Raw genomic sequence first — 21,124 nt, forward strand, 5'->3', positions numbered from 1 at the left:
CACAACTGCAGACTTGCAGGACTGAGCTGTTCAATAGCCTATGTTTCAGTAAAAGAAGTCCTTTATTTAATTTAGTCCTAGAATCAAAATTCACTTGAATTAGATGTTGCAAAAATGCAGCTGAAGTAATATTTCGTAGTATTTTGTATTTAGATACTTAATAGAAAATTAGTAAACTTAAACCATCCTTATATACTATCATACCATAAGCTAGTTGAATGTTAAGAACAGTGAAGTGATGTACACCTCAAAATCTGAGGCACCATTTAAAATTACTCTGTCCTGTTCTTCCTACTGACACCACCAGTTTACTCACTTGTAGCCATGATACCTGGAGGACATGCTGGTATCCCGTGATCAACTGCCCATCTGTAAGCTCCTTCACCAACTAAAAAGCTAGGAGACACAGAAGAGGGAGTTTAAACAAAACCAGATAACAAATCCCCCTTTTCTTGCAATTATTTTTTTCTATTTGTTTTGGTCATTTTAAAATTGTAAGCTGTCTACATTTCACAGAAATGTCAGCTATAATTACATTTGGCAACCTTAGGTAGTTTCATTAAAAGACTATGCAGCTCTGACATTAAGTTTAGTATTGGATAAAAACACGTGCTATTAAATTGGAAATTAATTACCAAATAGCACCAGCTTTTCATTGCCGCTAAACCAGGACAAAGCCGTCTACAAGTCTTGCTCTCTGTAACAACTTAGTAAGATCCTGAAGACATGGGATGTGAATGAGGCGAGAATGGTAAGGTATTTCCAGTAAAGTCAGCCAATGCCACAGGAATATCAGGAAGTCCTTTGAGAAGTACAACACAAGCTAAAAATAAGCCTTATTTAGAAGGATAAAGGTCTGTCTCATGGAGTTTTATCAAGCATTTGCAAATGAGTCAAGTCTACTGAATTTTTAATACATTTGCAAAAAAACCCAACAAATTGAGAAGTTGTGTTCTAGTCAATACTGAACTTTTACAGTGTAGAGGCAGTGCCCACTACCATGAAAATGAACACTAGCAAAAAAATTATATATAGACATGTAACTTGGGGGGGGGAGGGAAGGCCTCAGTTATATATACTGTTTCCCCTTAAACATAGTAAACTGATTCCCTGCAAAGGGGAATGTAGCAGTTAGAAATCACACATTTTCAGAAAGCTGCTGCACAACAGAACCAAGAACAGCAACACCGTAAAGGGCAAAGATTTCCAATCGTAACTTTCTATCTATCTCCCTTTTGAAATAAGAACAGAACAACTGCCTAATGGACACAAGAAGTAAAGACAGACTATTTACAGCAATTTCAAAAAGTTTTACAGAAATACCAGAATTATGACTATGAGGCTAAAGAAGTTATTTCAGATACAAAGAGGTCCCTGGGGCCACATAGTACTACAATTTATGAGAATGTTACTTATACAGCAAATTTGTTGGCAATAATGCTGTTGGAAGTTTTCTTGACAGTGTTATATCTGACACCTGCAGTTTTCAGTATGTAGTATTTTGAGATGGTACTTTCTATCTTCTCTATGACTTAAGCAATAAGAGGTGTGTCCAGTCTTTCTTTACAAAAGTCTAAAAAAAAAAAGTTTTCTAGATAAGAATTTGAATTGTTAAATACATATTTCTTACCATCATTAGTGCAGCTCCAGATAAATATTGTTCATGTTGCAAGGTACAGCAGAATAAGTTACTGGGTACTTTGGGAGAACTCAAGAATCTCCTATTAGGTAAGCCAGTGCTCAGGAAACAAGCTGTCACTTTCATTAATGTAAGAGAGAAATGCAAACTGTAGCCAAACCTAACTAAGTAGTATTCTCCATTGACTAAAAGAAGGTGGTTTGGGTCTTTAAAAGAAAAGTTTTCTATCAACAGTACATTCTCAGGAAGTGAATAAGCACTTCCTGTTCAATAAAACAATTTACACAGAAAGGAAGGGTGGGCAGAGAAAGTATCAAGCTCAAATAATAAGAGTTTTATATACAATAACTTGCATAGTACAGATCAGTCAGAAACACTGCATTTTACAAGCAATCTCACAATTGCTTTTTTTATACTTAAAACCACAGCAACCATCACTATTATTTATGAAGAGTGCAAAAAAAGCACCCAAGAATGTCTCAAAACTGAAGTAACATGACTTTTACTCTGCTCACACTTGCATTCTTAATCCCTCCTATAAGTGGGCATAGAGTATTTTCTAGTTCTGGTCCCAAAGAATGGTTAGATTAGTCGAAGCAGCCATCTCCTGCTGACATCTAATTGAGGCCCCATAACACCACAGAGGTCATCCACCTTTTTTAAACTTTTCAGTTCATATGTCAAAAGGACAGCATAATCACAGAAAAGTTAAAATAAACAGTTTACAAAAGAAAAAAAAAAGCATCTCAGTGCTTTGTTGTCTGTACTACCTATACTGTATCTCCTTGTATCTCCTATAAAGTGAACCAGAATTAGCTGATGCAAGACTCAGGACATATAGCATGAACTCAGCTCTGCAGGTAGTCTAATTTAAGCAAGACTAAACAGTCTTTACACCATCCCAAAAAGCAAAGTTTTGTGATCCGGTTCAGCAAAAAACACACACACAACTGTACCAGCCACAGATGACAGGCTGGTGAGAGGGTGGGAACCAGCAGTCTGCTAACGGCTTTAGTTGCCACAAGAATCATCCATGTAGCCATGTAAAAAAGCTGCAGCAGGCAAGAATGAACAGGGCAATACTTTAAGCTGACATAAAACCAAAACTACCTCTAAACAGCTACCACAGAGCTTGATTTATTGGGGGACAGGGAAAATAAGGAATAAAGCCAGTGGGCTATAGAAAGCAGCCAAAACCCCACCGAGACTCAAAAGCCTTTAGGCTAATTCAAAATACAATTTTGTAATGGGGGGGGAAAAAAAATAAAAAAAAAAATTAAAGGATGAATGAGTTTGTGCTTTGCTACTCTGAACATTGGTTCTGCACAAACAAGATAAAAATATCTTTTTTGCAAATATATTAACGAAGAGCACTCTGTAGTTGTGACAGGCTCAGAACACACAAAAGCCAAAAACATCCTCCCAGCAAGGAGCCGATGCTTGGACACGCTTTTCCAGTTCCAGACAAACTAGACCATATTAATGGAAAATGCAAGTAAAGCTCTCTAAAAATGGTCTTTTTAGGCAATCTTCTCCAAGAACACAGTTATCCTCGTGCTATTTCCTCCAAACAGGACCATTTAATATGGGCTGTAGGGAGACACGCCACACAAGCTAAACAGAAGTGGGAGAAGAAAGCTAGGTTCATTAAAGATGGTCAAGGTGATCCCGAATATAACAGACTTACTTTGTAACATTTATTATAAAATGCAGCAATCACTCTGAAATCACTGTTACAGAGAAGAAACTGTTCTACAGAAAAATAGAACAGAGATAAAAGGTGGTACAAGTCTTCACTCTAGGCACTTTCTTGGCTATGCATTGCCCCACAAGTTACATGATGTACATATCCTGCCTACAGTACTGTAAAACTGTGTAGCATTTAAAAAATTAATACTGAAAAAGGGATAGACATGAACTTAGATATGAGTAATACTAAGGAGTTCTAAGAAAGGAGACATTTAGGTGTATTTGTACCATTCTGCAATTCTTACACTTAATAGTGAACAGATGTAAATAAGCCTTTTCCCTTAGGAAGGTCAAAGTTTCAGTGTAAGAAATAGAAAATCTTCGAACTATTACTACAAAACATCTAATCCATTATTCTGTGACCAAAGACCACTTCCAAAGATCCAACCAATACGTAATTGTACAATTATAATAGTGCTTGCTTTTGTAAAGTTATACAAGGAACAGGAATATCTTATATGTTAATAGGTAACATTTACAAGTTCAGTATTTTCTGTTCCTGCCTACATAGGCAGAGAAAATCCTGATAACGTCGAGCTGAACAAAATATGACAGAAAGATGTAAGGACCTTAGAAGTTTCAACAAATGCACTCATGCATTCAGGGATTCTTTACTTAAACTTTTTAAATTCTAATTTGGTTAGCAGGATTCTTTGTTTTAAACAAGACAATGAGATATTGATCCAGAATTGCACACTCTATAGAGCAATTCACAGCAAATTGGATACATTAGTTAGGACACTTGATCACTCCTTCCCAATAAGCTTACCATCTCAGAATAAATTAATTCACACTCACCAGAATTTCTTCTACTGAAAATTAGAAACGTACCCCTTTGAACTGGTTTTGAACTGTCACTGTAAAAACAGGTGCTGAACAGGGGTAAACAGGCCAAACTAACTGCCTCCATGTGTTCTTTTATAGACAAGAATCTCCACAATGCCACTTTCACTAATCTCACAGTTCCTGTGCGTAGTCATGTGCCAAACGTTCGGGCCAGAAAACATTAAGCTAGCTTAGATTGCTCTATAGAAACAGTCTCTACCACTAGGTTTCTTTAACAAGACAGGTTTTTAGGCTAAGAAGTACTGAGAAGACTCCCCAATACACTATTTTCCCCATGAGAAACAAGATGAAACTTGCACAACTTACAAATAAAAATCAGTTACTAAAATCCTGACACTTGGTAGGAATGCCAAAATACAGCTGCTCTCTTGTCATTTGACTATATGTATTCCCAGCTTGTTCAGGAACGCGTTTCAGTCCCAAACCAACAATGTGTCATGCCAAACCCTGCCAGAAAGGCAAGGCATGGAATTATCAATAGTCATCACCTACAATGAACATGAACTCTATCATTCTGAACTTGGGATACCCTGTATGTACAGGACCGTCTAGCAAAGCAAGTCTAAACCACAACCCATCAGATCATCAGTATAGATTGTTCCCAGGGTAACTAATGTTCTCTAACAGAATATACATTCAAAATCCAGAATGGGAAAAAGGAAATGAAAATACGTATTAGGTAACATTTGCACAATAAACTGCACGTGTTGGCTCTGAAGACAGGTCACCTCTCGCCTCGAGTTTGAGCTCCCTTGTCTTTAAAAGCATCTGTTAGCCAGCATTTGAAAGATTTAGTCTTGTCCTTTGAGGGCAAGAGGATATAGTTTCTTCTCCATTCAGTTACTTTTAAAATAATAGCAGCATAAACTAGGTCATGAAGTTACAGCAAATACGCTAAAATACCCAAGTGCTCTTCCTTACAACAATTTGAGAAAACACTGTAATGCTACAGACAAAACTAAATCACAAGCGCTTGCTCCTGTGCTTCAGTACTAGTTCTGGAACACCAAAAAAACCCACCTCATTTGACACTCTCTTTAATGTAACTCAGCTTTCTCCTGATATCTGAAGAAAAGAGCTACTAACAGCAACTGAAATTCAAGTTCCTACTATTACTATTATTACTATTCCTTAGTAAACTTCTCTGAAAAAAAAGAAGTTATCCCACTAACTACAGTTACTCTTTTCTTTCCTCATTAAAGAAGAGAGTTTTAAATGCAAAATCTGCTTCTTGATGGTTTGGCTTCAGGGTGGCTTTTTTTTCATCTATAAAGTTCCTTCGCAGCACGACAGAACACTGAAGTTGTACTTTGTTTAGATTGGAATACTATACCATTCAGCTACAGACTATTTGTCTAATTTTGGAGAATAACACAGTAAGGAAAGTAAAATTTGTGAATCTAAATATACATATTTTAAATTACATAAATGCTGGTTTAATACATCTGCAAATCCTGTAGTTCATTAGTTAGCAAATGGTACCAAATTTCTGCAACAGGTATGATAACTGAGGATAGCAGTCAATATGAATGAATCATTCAAGTTCTCTACTTTGACAATTCAAGCTGCTAATGAAAATAAGATGGTTTTAAGAGCAAACAATTCTGACACATTTCTTGGATTCTTTCCAAAATGCTGCAATAATATTTGAAGTTTTTGTGCATTTGATAGTTACCTCTTCCATCTAAGTATTATACCCATCTCAAGAAAGGAGTGCATGTTTTCACTGTTGTGAATACTATAAAATCTATCTTTAAAATAACTTCCCATTTTGCCTAAAATAAGAGGAAGTTACTAAACACTGCACATTTCCACACTACAACTACAAAATAAAGCCACAAAGACAGACAGTAAAGTAGGATTCTTTTATGTATTTGTTAAAAACTATGTTGCTTTTTTTAAAGGTAGACAGAGGCAAAGGCAGTAGAATTCCATTTTAATCTTGATGTATTGGGGATTTTTCAAAATGCTACAGTAACAAATGTAAGAGTTCAGTATGATGTAACTGGAAGTAATCACACAGACAGAAATTATCACAAAATGATGTTGCCATCTATTCACAATACTTCATTCTACCCACAGCTTCATCAAGTGCACAAGATGTTTCAAGATCAGAGAACAAAGCATATCTTCTTTTTAAAGGCACACTATCACTGGTACGTAAAACAGCACCTGCCTTCTTGGGATAAGATAGAACCTTCAAATATTGCATGCAGTAGAGATGAAAGACCAAAGTAAAGTCAAGCAGAACAAAGCAATTACCAAGGTGGAATTCTGCCAGCAGAGAGCTTTCCCTTCTGCCCTTCACACAACAATCTATTTGCAACTGAAACTGGATTCTTGATTCCTGAAAAGAAAAATTAGCAAAAAATGGGAACAAAATGTTAAAATATTTTTCCACAGAGCATTGTAGTGTTCATTTTGGCAATGGAAGTCATCTTCCTTTAATTTCCAAGGCTTTGCCAAATCATTAAGAGACACCTTATGTTACGTTTCAATTAAATAACAATATCAGTTTTTCCTTCATACATCCTATCAGCACTGACAAAGCCTTCTAATCAACACACCACCCCCCACCACCCCTTTTTTTTTTTGAAAAAGAAAGAATCATATTGAAAAATTAGGAGTGACCTCCTACCACAGAAATCTCAAATTAAATCTATGGCATTCTACAAGCCAAAGAAGTTTTATGAGCATTAATTTCGCAAGATGGAAAGACCTTTCATTTAGATCTATCTGGCCAGAACAGGGATTATACGATTCAGGCTCAGCTTTCTCTCACTCCCTCATTTCCTCATTCCCCATGGTTGGAAGGATACGTTTTGTAACAAACAAGCCTTGAAACACTTAATTTTACTATTTATTTTAGATTTAAATCTACATGAGGAAGCTATTACCATGGTTTAGAACTATTCTAGGATAAAGAACAAAGCTTGAAACGTTGTCAGAAAAGCTATTCAATAGTAACAGTTAAGGCTATTCAATGTACTTATGACAAAACCTCAACGATCCCTATGTGGGACTGTATACCTACATTTGTTTTGTACTGAAAGCTAAAACTAGACAAAGAAAAAGGAATCACAGTAGTTCTCAGATTAAATAAATCTCCTTATAACAGTAACACACAAAATAAATCCAAATGTAACTGATTATGTGAGAGAAATTATAATGAAAAATTCTACAGTATACAAAAATTTTATGTCCCAAGCAAACAGCGTGACAGATGATCAGCTGCGCCCATTCTCAAGAATACGTGAGAGGCTTCAGTTTGGAGGCTAGCACCCTGCATAGCCTTCTGGCTACTACAAAGGAAACTTTGGTCCCTTTGGATCCTAATTTGACCAACTTAACTAAGAGACCAAAATATCAATTGACCTTGTGACTGAATTATATACCAGTAAGTTCTTCAAGGAGACAGAGAACAAAAACAAACATACAGCCTAACTTAAATACTTGTAATATTTTTTTTAATAATTGCAAACCCACTCCCATTGTGAATACTGTATAGTATCATATGATTGTTCTACATCAAAGGATTACCAGTGAACTAATACGACAGTACGTTACACTAAGCAAATTAACACAAAACAGTGTTTCAGGGAGCCACAATGCCTCCCCCTTTTTTAAAGGGGGCAGAATTAATTTAAACAGGGCAGTATTTACAATGTGTGTCCCTCTCTGAATAATCAACAAAAAAAAAAAAGAATAAAACTGATCTTTGCACTAAAATCAGGTAGCTTTATAATACATAGTAAACATACCACTCAGTGCTCCAACTGCTCCAAAATTTAATGACTTTCCATCCATTATACTGGCATCACATTCTATCTCACCCAGAAGGTTTAGGTTAGACCCCAGTCCTGCATTTGTGAAAGGAGAATCCTAAAAATAAGAACAAAACACTATAAGGCCACATCCGTAACAGACTAGATCAAAACCTTTGTACAACTGATCTGACAACACTGATCTTGGTGCAGTGCACTTTCTTATTCCAGTAGCTTAATCTTCTACAACAAAAACAACAGCAATTTGAACAGAGCATCTCAAATTACTATAATGGATACCTTACACCCTCTACAGGGTGTGACGTATAAGCGTAACAATGTGCTAATACAGAAAACAATGGCCCAACAATTTAAGATGATCATTTATATGCATGCAAAGGCCTTACAACACAAGTGAAGATCTCCTCCTCCCTCCCCAAAATACACACTTCATTTGGTCCCTAACCCGTCAGTCAATTTAAGTAACCACTGCATAGACCACAGTCTACCTTTGAAACTCTTACGCGTGACACAGCAGTAAAACAGAACTGAACCTTTCCTCGAGATTATAAGCCTATGACTGCATTTCCGCACACAGAAACTAAGAATTGGCACCAGCAACAATTCACTTTGTAAAATACCTATTTGATCATTGGCATAAGGACAGTCATTACCGTGATCAGGAAGTTTAACCACGACAGAACAAGCTTAACTTAGTACAGAACAACATTTAATATACTAATTAAAAATTAACTCCTCTTTTATAAGCATCTTCTGTAGCTTTTTGCAAACTCAAGATTCTCAAACAAGAAGTTTTGCACGCTAGAATTAAAAACACCCATTTTTGCCTCCTCGTTTCATCAGAGCATCCCCATGACTTTAAAACCACAAAATTATAAAGTAGCACCCTTCAGGTGTCTCAGAGTCAGCTCAATATAACCCCCTCTTTCTAGCTGCAAGCACGAAGTACAGGGCGAAGAAAGAGAACAGCCAAACAGTAAAATTTCAGAGAGAAATGCTTGCATGCTTTCAGAGTTTCATATCTATTTTTATAACAACAGTGTAACAACCTGATGTGATGAAGAAAATGGTTGTCTAGACCACATGTGAACATGTCAATGAAATTAGATGGTCACAATATTACAGTACATGCAATATAAGCTGAATTGGGAAACAAATCTACTGGAAGCAGCTCAAAGTTCCATCTTAAATGTTAAGTGAACTGGTTCTTTTTTGTACATGCTAATTTGTAATGAATACAAGGAAACAAAAGAGAAAGAACACAGAAATTAAAAGTAAATTTGATGTTAGTTGTCAGTTAGCTTTCATTAACTTTCAAATGAGCAAGTAGTGAGTAAATTAAAAAACTGTTTTGCAAGATGTTGATTCTAATTTACACAGATATTTAAAGTGTTCATAGTGTTTGAGTCACCAAAATTCTATCTTCCCAAAGAATCATGAATACATAACACATGATTAATACATAATCATGAAACAGACTGCAATCTCTCCATGTTCAGTTTATACTACTCATCTTTATTTTCTGCCTTTTCCTTCTGTATCCAAGAAGTAGCACAAGATTTTATCCTGGTTTATCCCACCTTGTTTTACCCCACACCACAACAAATCTTCAAATTCACTGTGTATATTCATTGTGTTGTTCATTTTGACAGCTGTGCCCCACAGCAAATAACTAAGTTTGAGAATATTTTAGGATAATGAAACATTTGCAGTTTAGTGCACAGGGAATTACTTTCTCTGAGAGGAGGGTGGAGGGAAATACGATTTTAAAAAGGCTACCAAGATGATGGCCTTGAAAAGGTGAAAGACTGCAGGGCAGCCGATGGCTTAACTGACTTCATTGCTCCCCAGGCTCTACAAGTATGAAGAAAATTAAGTCGGTGAAGTTTAGAACAAAAGGAGCAGAGAAGCGATGGAAGGAATCTGAAAGCAAACAATGAAAGGTACTTAGAGGACGAAGGAAAAACAGGAATGCGTTAGGATGAACTATGCTTACTCCTAGTGCTGTCCAAGTTCCTTGCCCATGAGTAATCAAAGTGCAAAGACCTACAAGCCTGGAGACAAATTTTTAATGTTCTGTTCCAAAAACATTCGCTTGGTGCATTATACTCAAAAGCATTAGCAAAGAGGAAGAATTTCACGCTCTACAGATTTGTCACGGCCACAAAGCAAAGACAGCTGTTATCTTAAGAGCAGATGTCATGGCCAAATAAAGGGAGTAAGAAGAACTCATCAGAACAGAAGTCCTAGTAACACCATCCAGAATCCTTCTGCAGTCAAGGCACAAAGCGCTCTACCACCTGGTAAACACAATAATCAAAAGAGGGTAAGGAAAAAATACAGAGTGGCACTAGTTCACTTTATTTCTAAAAACTTAGATGTGCTTGATGCTTTGGCATAGCACCTTCACTGGCACAACATCAAGGATACACCAAGAGACACCTTATTCAGAGGACCTCAAGACAAAGGGAATGCCACCTACTTCTCCCTACAGAATATTTATCAGAATACTACAGAATATGGGATAAATAAGAACTCTACACCAACAAAATTGTAGATGCCTCTTTGGTGGCATAACTCTCATTTTAGGGCTCAGAAGGAATCTTACCAGTACAATCTGTCACAACGTGAGTAAATTCTCCAGTAAAAAGAAATAAAGGCCAAATTCCAAGCACCTGTTGAAAATTTTTGTGGAGCTTTACAATCAGACTGCACTCAATTAAGAAGATGGTCTCAGAATTGCCAAGAGGAAGATGGTCTACTCTAACTTCACAGATCTGAAAGGTGATCTGATAACAGCTTTAGACAGTGGAGGAACTGGGTGTGAACACGTGGAATTTTTGATACCTACCTGAGTGTCTCCAAGATGAGATATAAAGCCTTTGAAATGAGGCAAGGAAAAACTTTTATAAAAAATGGGAACAGAAATTCACACCTACTTCTTCGAATAGGCAAGGACATGAAATACACCACACAAGCACATCTCTTTTTGAAAACATGAATCTCTGCAAAGTCTGACCAAAAGATTTCAAGACTGTGATATACAAATGGAGGAATACAACTTATGAAAATTAAAGTCTATTTTGAAATGAAAATTCAAAACCTTCAAGGAATGCAGAAACATTATTAAAACAGAAGAGAGCATGCTTTCAAAGGGGGGAAAAAAATAAACTGAGCTAACCGAAGCAGTCTCTTCATACTCTCAGACAGAAAAATGCATTACTGCAAGAACTATATGACTACCATAGGATGGGGAAGAACCCAGCCAAAGCATTTATCCAAGAAGACAGAGGAACGGAAAGGAGGAAAAGGTTTGTAACAGAGAAGGTATCTTCAGGAATATACTATTATTTAAAAACATAACCAGAGATCAGGCTTTACATTTCTAAGGAGACTGAAAAAAGACAAGAAAGCAAACCAAGCATGAACTTTGCATGTTAACAGCAAGCCCTACTATCATAGAAAAGTAAAAAAGAAGAGGGAAAAGACAAACAAATTCAAAGCGTTTTAACAAAACACAAGCTTTCAATTATGTGAAAAATACTAGACTACCTGGCAATTATTCCACCACTGAGGTATCTCTAACTTACAATGTAAACCTGTAGCAAAGATGATAATACAAAGCTTTAAGAAGTGAAACAAGTTTTATTTTCCCAAGTTACCCATCTTGTAAAAACTCTCAAGCTACCAAGGGTATCATTTCTATTTTTAGAATCCTTTTTACTTCAAGATGTATTTATAAATGTTCTGGAAGCAAACACAGGCATGCTGAAGTTTCTAGCTGTGGTCAAAGCTGGAATGCTTAAAGAAGTTACTCAACGCTAAAACACTAATCGTCCTGAATTACATCTAGGCAAATAGTTAAAATGCTCTATTTTCAACATGCATTAAAGAACATTCCGTCTGTCTTCGATACAGTTTTGGCCATGGTTTACTTGTAACATTTAAATGGCATTCAAAGTCTACAGCCATTTCTTTTTACACACTGTAATTTTAATTTTTTTTTTTCTGTGGGAATTTAGTGACAAGTAATAATCTACAAGGATGAGTCACATCCCTTTCAATTACACCAGCTAAAATGTTTTCAAAGAACACTTTTGTCACAGATTACTGTTAGCCACTCTGCTCCAAAACATCGTAGTATTGCTTTTAACTAGAATTAACAACTTCCAGTTCATTACCCATTAAAAGTTCATCTATGGTGACTGCCTTAATACAACAAGGCCACTGGCATTGTGCTTTTATCTTTAAAGAGAAGTACTTGGGATTAAGATTGTATACTCAAAAATCGTAATTACTATAAAATAAATAAACAAAGAAAAAACAATTAAACAAGAAACAAGTTCTTTCACTGCAAAATTTTGCTGACAGTCATGCAAACCCACTGCTTGAGTAAACTAACAGGTTAAAAATATCCTTTGAATTGATCCACAGCAACAACAACAACAAAAAAAAGCAAAGTAAATTGAGCAATTTCAGTAGCAAGGACATTGAAACCCAAAACGTAACATCCGCTTCCCCATCAATCATATTAATTTCCTATTTAAATGATGTTCACAAAGAACATTCTACGGAAGCCAGATTAAAGAAACAAGTGATCTACACACAGTATTAATAAACTTAGACTAAATTTAGAAAAAGTTTGAAATCTCCATCATTCTTTACAACAAACCTATGTTCTTGTCTCCAGTACCTGAACAGAAGACTTTCTGAAGTGCTCTATAGTCAAAGAAAAGATTGAAATTGCACATTGTTCTCACAGCCAGCCATAAATGCAATCAGCATGTGGGTTTGTTGAAAACTACAAGTTTTAAGGGGGGGATGTGTGGAGAGGGAGCTCCTCCCCACCCCCCAAAAAAGCTGCCCTTTGTGTTTCAAGGGAAACTCAGACTTCATATGGTGGCCGATAACAAGATTACAAAAAGAAATGGTACTGCAATAAAGTCTTTGTAGAAGCATACAGTGTAAATGATGAGTCTTATGAAGCACCTTGTCCAGACCCATTTTATTACCAAAAGCTGAAAAAGGTAACATGTTCATTTGTTTCTCTGCAATGACAGAGCTCACAAACTGGAAAATGTAACTGCCTTTAATCAACTTATCAAATACAGCTGATGCTTATGAAGACCAGCACAGTTACTTTAACAGTATTCCTGGTCAGCTGCTCTTGTTACTTTGCAAAAGAAATCTACCTTTTCTCCAGCTAACTATTAGCATTATTATCTTAATCACAGAATGCTATTTCACTTGAGATTCATATAGTTCAACAAAGAAAGGCTGTTCTTTCTCCATTTAGAGCCTGCAAAAATAAAACAAAAAACAGACAGCATACCACAAGCAAACTGTCAGCTTGCTCATAAAAGATCAAGAGCAAGTCTTGCGCCTCAACAAGTCTTTGAAGTGATGCCTCTTGGATTAGCTGAAATTCTGTGTAATAGGAGTTGTGTAATTGAGCGGAACTGAGGAAGAAAAATTCATCTTTTGTGACACTTCCATGAAAAGATATTTGGGCCTTGCAAAGACTACAGATTTTTGGAATACAGCATTAAGTCCTAGAGAACTGTAAAAGTGATCCAATATTTCAGATAAACTCACAGCAATGTGTTCCACAGCTACCAAAATATCAGGATGTTACAAAGCCTGCTCCACAATGGAATCTGTTATCATTTTACACAAACTTTTGTTGTTCTGTATCTTAATCAGTATTAGTGACGCACGTAAGCAAACATTGTTTTCATACAGATTTTCGCTATGTATTTGCCAACTCAAAATGTTAGAGTACTTTATGAAAAGTCACTATTTTTTCCTACACAAAGGGTAGTGATAGCTCATTAGAGAGACAATCAACATACAAACCTACATTTTCACCCATAAAATTTTGTAAATTATGGGAAAAACTATTCTGTTTGCTTTGTTGACTTGCCACATGCAATTTCTGTTTTCCATAGAGCAATAGGAAAAACATCCGAATTAAAACATTAGCTGCAGCTCCAGAAATGACAGAGATGCCTGGAGTGGTATTCAGAATGAGATATGAGTAGACACAAATCTTTCAACATTTTGAAAGCTGACGGTCTAACACTTTGGAATTTCTCATGCCAAAGCCAAAAAAATGCCACTGCAAACCACATCATTTTCTGTTTTGAGTATACCTTTAATTTTTCCTCAATGTAACTGCACAGCTACATACTTCAATTTAAAAGAAGCCCAAATCCCAAACAGTAACAGAAGGAACAATTCACGATTAAGAGGTTATATAAATCACTTAATGAATAAACGAAAGCAAATAATTACATTAATCATGGCAATACAACCTGAACAAAATAATATTTAATCTTAAAAACAGGAAAAAGGAAAAAAATAGGTTTTGTGCAACAGTACACATAAAAGTACAACCTAAGACAATTAGAAAACCAGAAAGTGGAATGATGGGAGGCATCATCACAACAGTAGTAAGACAGATGAGGAGAAAAAGGTTGCTGATTGGAGTAATTTCATAAAAAAGGTTTTAATTTCATCTTAAAGCTAGAATTTCTTACACAGATGTCACTTCAGAATATTTAAATCTACTAAAGTAAAAGAATAAAAGTCTCTTGGGGATAACAAAACCAGATAAAATATTTACCCCAGGCACAGCTGCAAAAAGATATATAACTTAAGTTTCTTAAAATATGTTTTCTTCTGTGTAGCTCCGGAGCACAACAAAAACCATAACACAAAGTAGGTTGGTTTTTTTTCCACTGAGGAGGGAACTGACACACAGAACAATCTTCTGGAGTAACAGCAACCTCAGTTAGTTTATAGAAGTGCATTATAAGTAATTCCATTAGAGAGATACCTTTTGTGTTCACCCAGCTATATTCTAATGTGTAAGATAACACATGAAAGCATATTTGAACAATTCAGTGGAGACCAAAAGTACTGTTTAAAGCCAAGATGCTCGCCAAGTTAAAGGTTATGACTGAAGTCTTGGCTCCTAGTCAGCATGTCTAACACATATTAAAGTATGTACTGCCTGCCTTACGCTAACCCTATCAAGTATGTTAATTAACACTTTCCCAACATATGTGGTAAGCAAATACACTGCTAATCCTCTCGGAATACTACCATAAATTCCAAACCCAGGAAATAATTTTTACAGCACACCACTTACCTTGCCTTCCTTCTTTACTAATAAAGTTGGAGAGGAAGAAGCAATTACTCCTTACAGAAGAAGAGGAATACCCATTTCAATCATTATTGCCATGAGGGATTAGTGGACCTGGGACAATAACCAAACTGCCTCATTTATATCCCAGAAATTCTTTTAGCTTTACTCTCTTCTACATTATTTCACAGGGATCGTTCACTAAAGTCAGATGCTATATAAATGTAACCACTCCAAAAAGACACTTTTCCAAAAACCTCATTAACAGTTGGTCATCTCTTAATGATTATCAAGACTTTCTATCTTAATTAACAAGTACCCTTTTGAAATACTTGCGCTGTTCTTCTACACGTATTTTGTCATAAAAATCAGAAAAAAAAGCGTTGTCTTACACTGAAGTCACACTTCCCTGAACAGCCTGCTTCTACTCTCTTATCCTATCAGAGATCATAGAGACACAAAGTAAAAAATGTAAGAAAAAAAGCCTTTGGGAATTGCATTAATTTAAGCACACAGCAGAAGTATGCTGCGGGACAAAAGAGAACTTAAAATTTCTACTTCATTTTCACAGAGCCCTTTAACTGGATGGGAAGACAAGCAGAGTTAAATTTATGCAATCACTTCTGTAGAATTATCCCAAAGAACTGCAAAAGGTATGAATAACACAACCCAAGAAAGCATATTCAAGAGACAGTTACCTCAATATAACTACTACACAAGAGTGTTAATGGAAGTACTAAATACTAACTACATTTAAATTCTTTGGATCATAATTTCAAGAAATGAAACATAACTCAGTGTGAGATATTAATGCAAACAAAAGGAATGAGGACTCATCCTAGAACTTCTGGTTAACATGTGACCAGTAGCATGATTTTTTCCTTATCTAAGAAGCAGAGCCAGCACAGTCTGCCTGTAACTCAGTAAGTCAGAAATAAAGTTCCCTATAAAGTGTTCATTAAGTCCTTAATGACTGTATTTATTCTTGAAGGTTAAAAATTATCTGATAAGGCATACCTAAGATGACAACCAAATTGCACCAGCTAGACAACTTCTATTCAGTTTGCATTTTTAGAAAGTCTTTAAATGAATTTACACCAAAATATAGTGGAAAAGCAAAAGATAAAATTAGTACAGCACAAAAATGGAAATCTCAGTTTATTTCCCATTTGAATTAATAACTTGCTATAGAAAAATCTGGCAATGTCCCCGAGAGAAATATTTACTACTAGTCAGAAATTCATACCTCTAATTCTATAAGTGCTGCAGTCACTGCATCTGTTGCAAGAGCACCAGCCTGTATCTTTTCAATTGCCTGTAAAACAGAATTTTTCATTGATGATTAGGAAATTCTAATATTCTGTGACTAAGCTCTACATTCTCCTAGTCCTGTACAAAACAAAACCTTTACCAAACTAGTTTAAAATGCATACGGACATAAGAACAAGAGGCACTGGAAACAGTCAGCATGCACCATGTGTGGACAGATCTGAAGGTATGATTTTACTATTCCAACACTGCATTTAGCAGCAGATTCCTGCATGGTCAAATTTATAGCAAAATAAATTCTTATACCTCGTGTCCTCAAACAATGTTTCAGTCAAGAAGTTTCTAACTTTCCTTCCAAGATTCAGCAAAAATACCTAGTACCATACATGGCAATTGTCATGAAATTGAACAGAGTTTACAAGTAAGTACATGTAAAAGCCAACACACAAAAACAAATCAAATAAGGCAATGTTATCTTCAAATTATATATGCACACAAAAATGAAATTCTAGAGCCTAATATTATTTCTTAGATCCGTACTGGACAGGACCTTACAGTTAAGTTCTCTCAGGGAACCCCAGAAAGCAACTATAGCTGGATCTTCAGTTGCAAGACAAACCTGTGACTGCTTGTCTTCATACGAGTTACTTATGTTGGCTACCTAGCTTAAGGAACCAAATGGAATCTCAAATTGGACTTAAATTCAACAGCAAACAACCTTTTTTCACACATAATTAGCTGGCAAATTAATATCATCAGGGCTAACACACAACTTTAATGAATCTAGTGTTAAATTTGGATGATTTTTGAGGCTTCTCATTACAAAATTAGATTGGTATTAGGATTGAGCAACAGAACTGTAAAATGAAGTGATAGATATCAGAGGCCAACTCTGAGACTCTTCTAAAAAGCCTGCCAAGCTCCCCAGCTCCTTCTCCCTGGAGAAAGAAAAAGGCATTAGAAATTTTGGAGACAGGTCTTCCAGCTTCTCATTCAACACTTAGCAGACAGGACTTGCCAGTTCCAAAGCTAAGTTCTTGGAGGAGATAAAAAAAAAATTCATTTCAACAGAAGTGAAAGTCTTGCCGTTTCTCCCTTTCCAGCTTTGGGAAGAGGAGATTGATTTTTTGTTGTTTTTCCTGTTTCTACCTCCCCTCCTATTAAGAAGTTAAGAGCTATCAAGAAGAAAAGAATTCTAGAAATCCCTGAATTCATGGAGCAATTTAGATGCTATTGTTTAAATAAATTCCAAAAAGAGTGGACACTGATGAAAGAAAAATCCAGACACCATACTTAGCTCCACTGAGAGTGTTGCCACACCCCATGGCCATGCACTCTATTGACTCTGTATCACATTAACTGTTGCTGCTCCATTTTTACTCTAGAAATGAGTAGCCTGAGTAGCTAAACCCAGATGTGCCCATTCATACTGAAGGGGCAGTGTTACCGAATATATTTCTTGTATACCCACTGCAAGACTGCGGAACTGGTAAAACGTACCTTCTGACAGGCTCTTTTGCACACATGCTTGTATTCTTTAGCTTTGGATTCAGAATGATAACCTGCACCTACAATTAAGGCAAAAGGAAAAGAGATTATACTACCTGACAAACTACAGCCTGTAGTTTGCATAATGAATACACGGACTGATACAGCCTTCCCTATTCTAGATTACACTGGCAATTCCTTTTTATATCAATGATTGACAACTTCACGCATTCCAACATTAATTCAAATACACTCAGTAAAATACAGGATCCAGAGCAAATATGCAGAAGCGTACAGGTACAAATCTCAGAGTCATACAGTCTGTTCCTATAAACGTTCTCCAAGAGATTCCAGTTTTGCTCATTCTTGGAGGGTTTCCAGCATAGCTTTTTTTATTTATTGTCCATCATTGGGCAAAAACCTTTGTTTTAAGTCAAACTTCCATTTTCCTTTTACTACTGATTTGCAAGTTTGCAATTACCATTCTGTTAATTGTCTCATGTTTATGCTACATTTCTAGAGCTCATTACTCCTGCTTTACAACCAGGAGAGTTCCTGGAAATAAAGATCATACAATTTTTTTCACCTTTTTTCTCATTTTCAGTCTTTATATCCATCCTGTTGCATTTAACCATTTTGCTGTGTTTTGTAGCCAGTGCCCCCACCTCCATACCTGAAAAATTTATCACTGCCCACTATTCAGCTAAATACAGCATCAGAAAAATAACAGACAGGATTAGGACACTGATATTTAAATTCCATCTTCTTCTGTCTTCTTGGTTTTTGAACTTGAAAAATACGTTCCTATTTACCTCAACTTCCCTTTCCTCACCTCTAGCAGTGTTAGCTTTCAGAAACTCTAATAAAATAAGTTTTAACACTCCTAGTGAAACAAAAAGATTTTTAAACAGAATAAAGTAACCCAGTAAAGGACAACATATTGAACCATTCTATTTGCTCTTAAAATAGAATACCAGGGTCATCAAATATCAACCCAGAATAAGTTCTTTGAGGTTTTGTGTTTTGTTTTTTTTTTTTTACCTTAAGGATTTTATAAACCAAGTAGCAAGTTGGTTTTTCAAATATTGTAGGTGTCACCAGGCTACTTTGCTCAATTTCACCTCAAGTCATCACACATATGCTAAAAACAAACATACAGCCAGACATAAGCATCACTAATATTTTCAAGATTAACAGTATTTAAGAAAGAATCTATTAGAAAAGAATTTATGAACAAGACACACATAACGCATAATTTCTGTATCACATTTGAGTATTCGACCTCTTCATTACATGTGGAAAACATAAATAGTATTTAAATGCGAACAATATTTAAAAAAATAGACTCGGAGGAAAACTTTCAAAAGGGTAAAAAAAAAAGTGAAGTTCTGCAACGATCGGCCTAAGGAGGTTTCAAAAAGTCTTCACTAGACTGTCCTTACAGACAAGCTATACAAGAAACTGTCCATAATGAAACAGTGATGTTTAATCTTTCTGTAAGGAAATAGACTGAAAGTTCTCTCACATTTTGTAGATTTTCCAACCTTAGCATACAGCTGCAGAATTTGACATTTTATAACCATTTAATTTAGGGATTTTGTTTGGGGTTTTCTTTGTCAGGGAGAAAAAAATACCATTCGGAACACCCAAACCCCTACATTTTTATTAACAATTTCCAAGATCCTTCAGCCAGTGCAGCTTCCAATCAAACTCTCCACTCCCAGATTTACACCCAAAGTTAATGTCACTTCATTAACATGCTACTAATTCAAAGCCAATACCGAATTGTAGTTGATTTTTAGTTTGTACGTGCAGTACTTCTGTTCCAGCTGTTATGCTTTTGCATCTTACCTGCATGGACAAGCACAAATCCCACTCGTTTCCCTCTTTGGGTTTGCTTTGTTTCGGGCTCTTTGACCACCACTTTTACAGCTGTAACCTGAGACGATTTGGAAGGTAACACTTCTACTGAACTTATCCCCTTCTCCATGATCATACATTAGGATCACCATCTTCTACTGGAAAAGAGCATCCTTCCATTCAAAAATAAACTCTGGAGAGGAATCATCCTAAAACCAAATCACATGCATACATTAGACACTGATTTCAAGAGATTAATCCAATATAAATAACTTCAGGAAAAACTTGAAGGAAGTTCTGCCTCTTCCCTAGCTAACAGTATTAATGAGACTTAAAATAATCAAAGTCCATGTTGCAAGTTGAAAGCAGCCTTTTCATTATGATTTAACTTGAACCTAATAATCTTTTCAGACATCGTTGGGAATTGTTGGTACAAGGCTTGCCCATGATTGAGAGAAAGCTCCTTTCCATGGTCTCCTTTTGTTTAACAGTACAACTTGTTTCTCCACCCATCATGCCTAACTAGTTCTTAACGTGATGATGTTCCATAGCCACAATCTTTACTTCTTAAAAGTGTAATTCCCTGCTTGTGTGGAAAGTGTTAAGCAGCACTGCAGCAACTCTACCAAAAGCCAAAAGACAGTATATATGGTTGCATGGCAGAATCTCCTATCCTCAAATCACATACTGGCATCTGCCTGCATGACTTTGTGGCTACATTTTATGTAGGGGATGTAGAACCTGTGCATTAACACAAATTCAATAGTCATATAAGAATTTACAAACATGTGCTCCACAGAATTGTAGCATATGAGTTACACTTAAAAATGCCATACCTCTTCCTTTCTTTTGCAGGAAATAGCTGTTTAAGATCCTACAATGAACTTTCATACGTTTTCTTCATCCCTTACCCTTATTATTCTCCACTGATTTGTGGGGCTAGGGGAAGGGAGGGGAGAAATTATCTTTTTTTATGGCAAAGTATTACTAAAAAAAATGCCACATAAGCTTAAAACAGTGAAGGAAAGTTTGCCTAGCTACTAGGCTATTAGCTACTAGGATAGCTACTATGATCATTAGTGAACTACAGCATGCTTAAGGCAATCTCAAATAATTTAGTAACCCTATTTGGTTTTGATCTTAACCCTTAAGGTGTTTATAGAATTTAATGTTTATAATGGAAAAAGTGACAGCATTTTCTAGTATACAAAACCAAAAGGCTCCCAAGTTAAAGTACAGAACTATGCATTTTTCAGGAGTCAGAAAACAAATTCACTGTATTTAAATGCTCTTCTTACCCACAGTCAAACAGCCTAATGTTAATCCTGACACAATAGTGTT

General features: G+C 36.0%; 1 protein-coding gene across 5 annotated transcripts in view; it reads right to left on the minus strand.

Annotated features, from left to right (window-relative positions):
- The window catches only part of TASP1 (taspase 1), an 89,891-nt gene extending 69,904 nt beyond the window's left edge, over positions 1-19,987 (minus strand). For all 5 annotated transcript variants that reach the window (XR_004841448.1, XM_009634662.2, XM_035890235.1 and 2 more), the window contains exons 1-6: positions 19,775-19,987; positions 17,936-18,003; positions 16,413-16,481; positions 7,996-8,116; positions 6,497-6,581; positions 317-396 (exon numbers count right to left, since the gene is read on the minus strand). Coding sequence is in view for 4 of the 5 variants with exons in the window: in XM_009634662.2 (XP_009632957.1) it covers positions 317-396; positions 6,497-6,581; positions 7,996-8,116; positions 16,413-16,481; positions 17,936-18,003; positions 19,775-19,919 (568 nt within the window). In the remaining variant the exon portion in view is untranslated. The remainder of the gene's footprint in view (positions 1-316; positions 397-6,496; positions 6,582-7,995; positions 8,117-16,412; positions 16,482-17,935; positions 18,004-19,774) is intronic.
- Positions 19,988-21,124: the final 1,137 nt, after the last annotated feature.

This window comes from Egretta garzetta, unplaced genomic scaffold (genome assembly GCF_000687185.1).
Source record: "Egretta garzetta isolate BGI_Z169 unplaced genomic scaffold, ASM68718v1 scaffold252, whole genome shotgun sequence".
Taxonomy (NCBI): domain Eukaryota; kingdom Metazoa; phylum Chordata; class Aves; order Pelecaniformes; family Ardeidae; genus Egretta; species Egretta garzetta.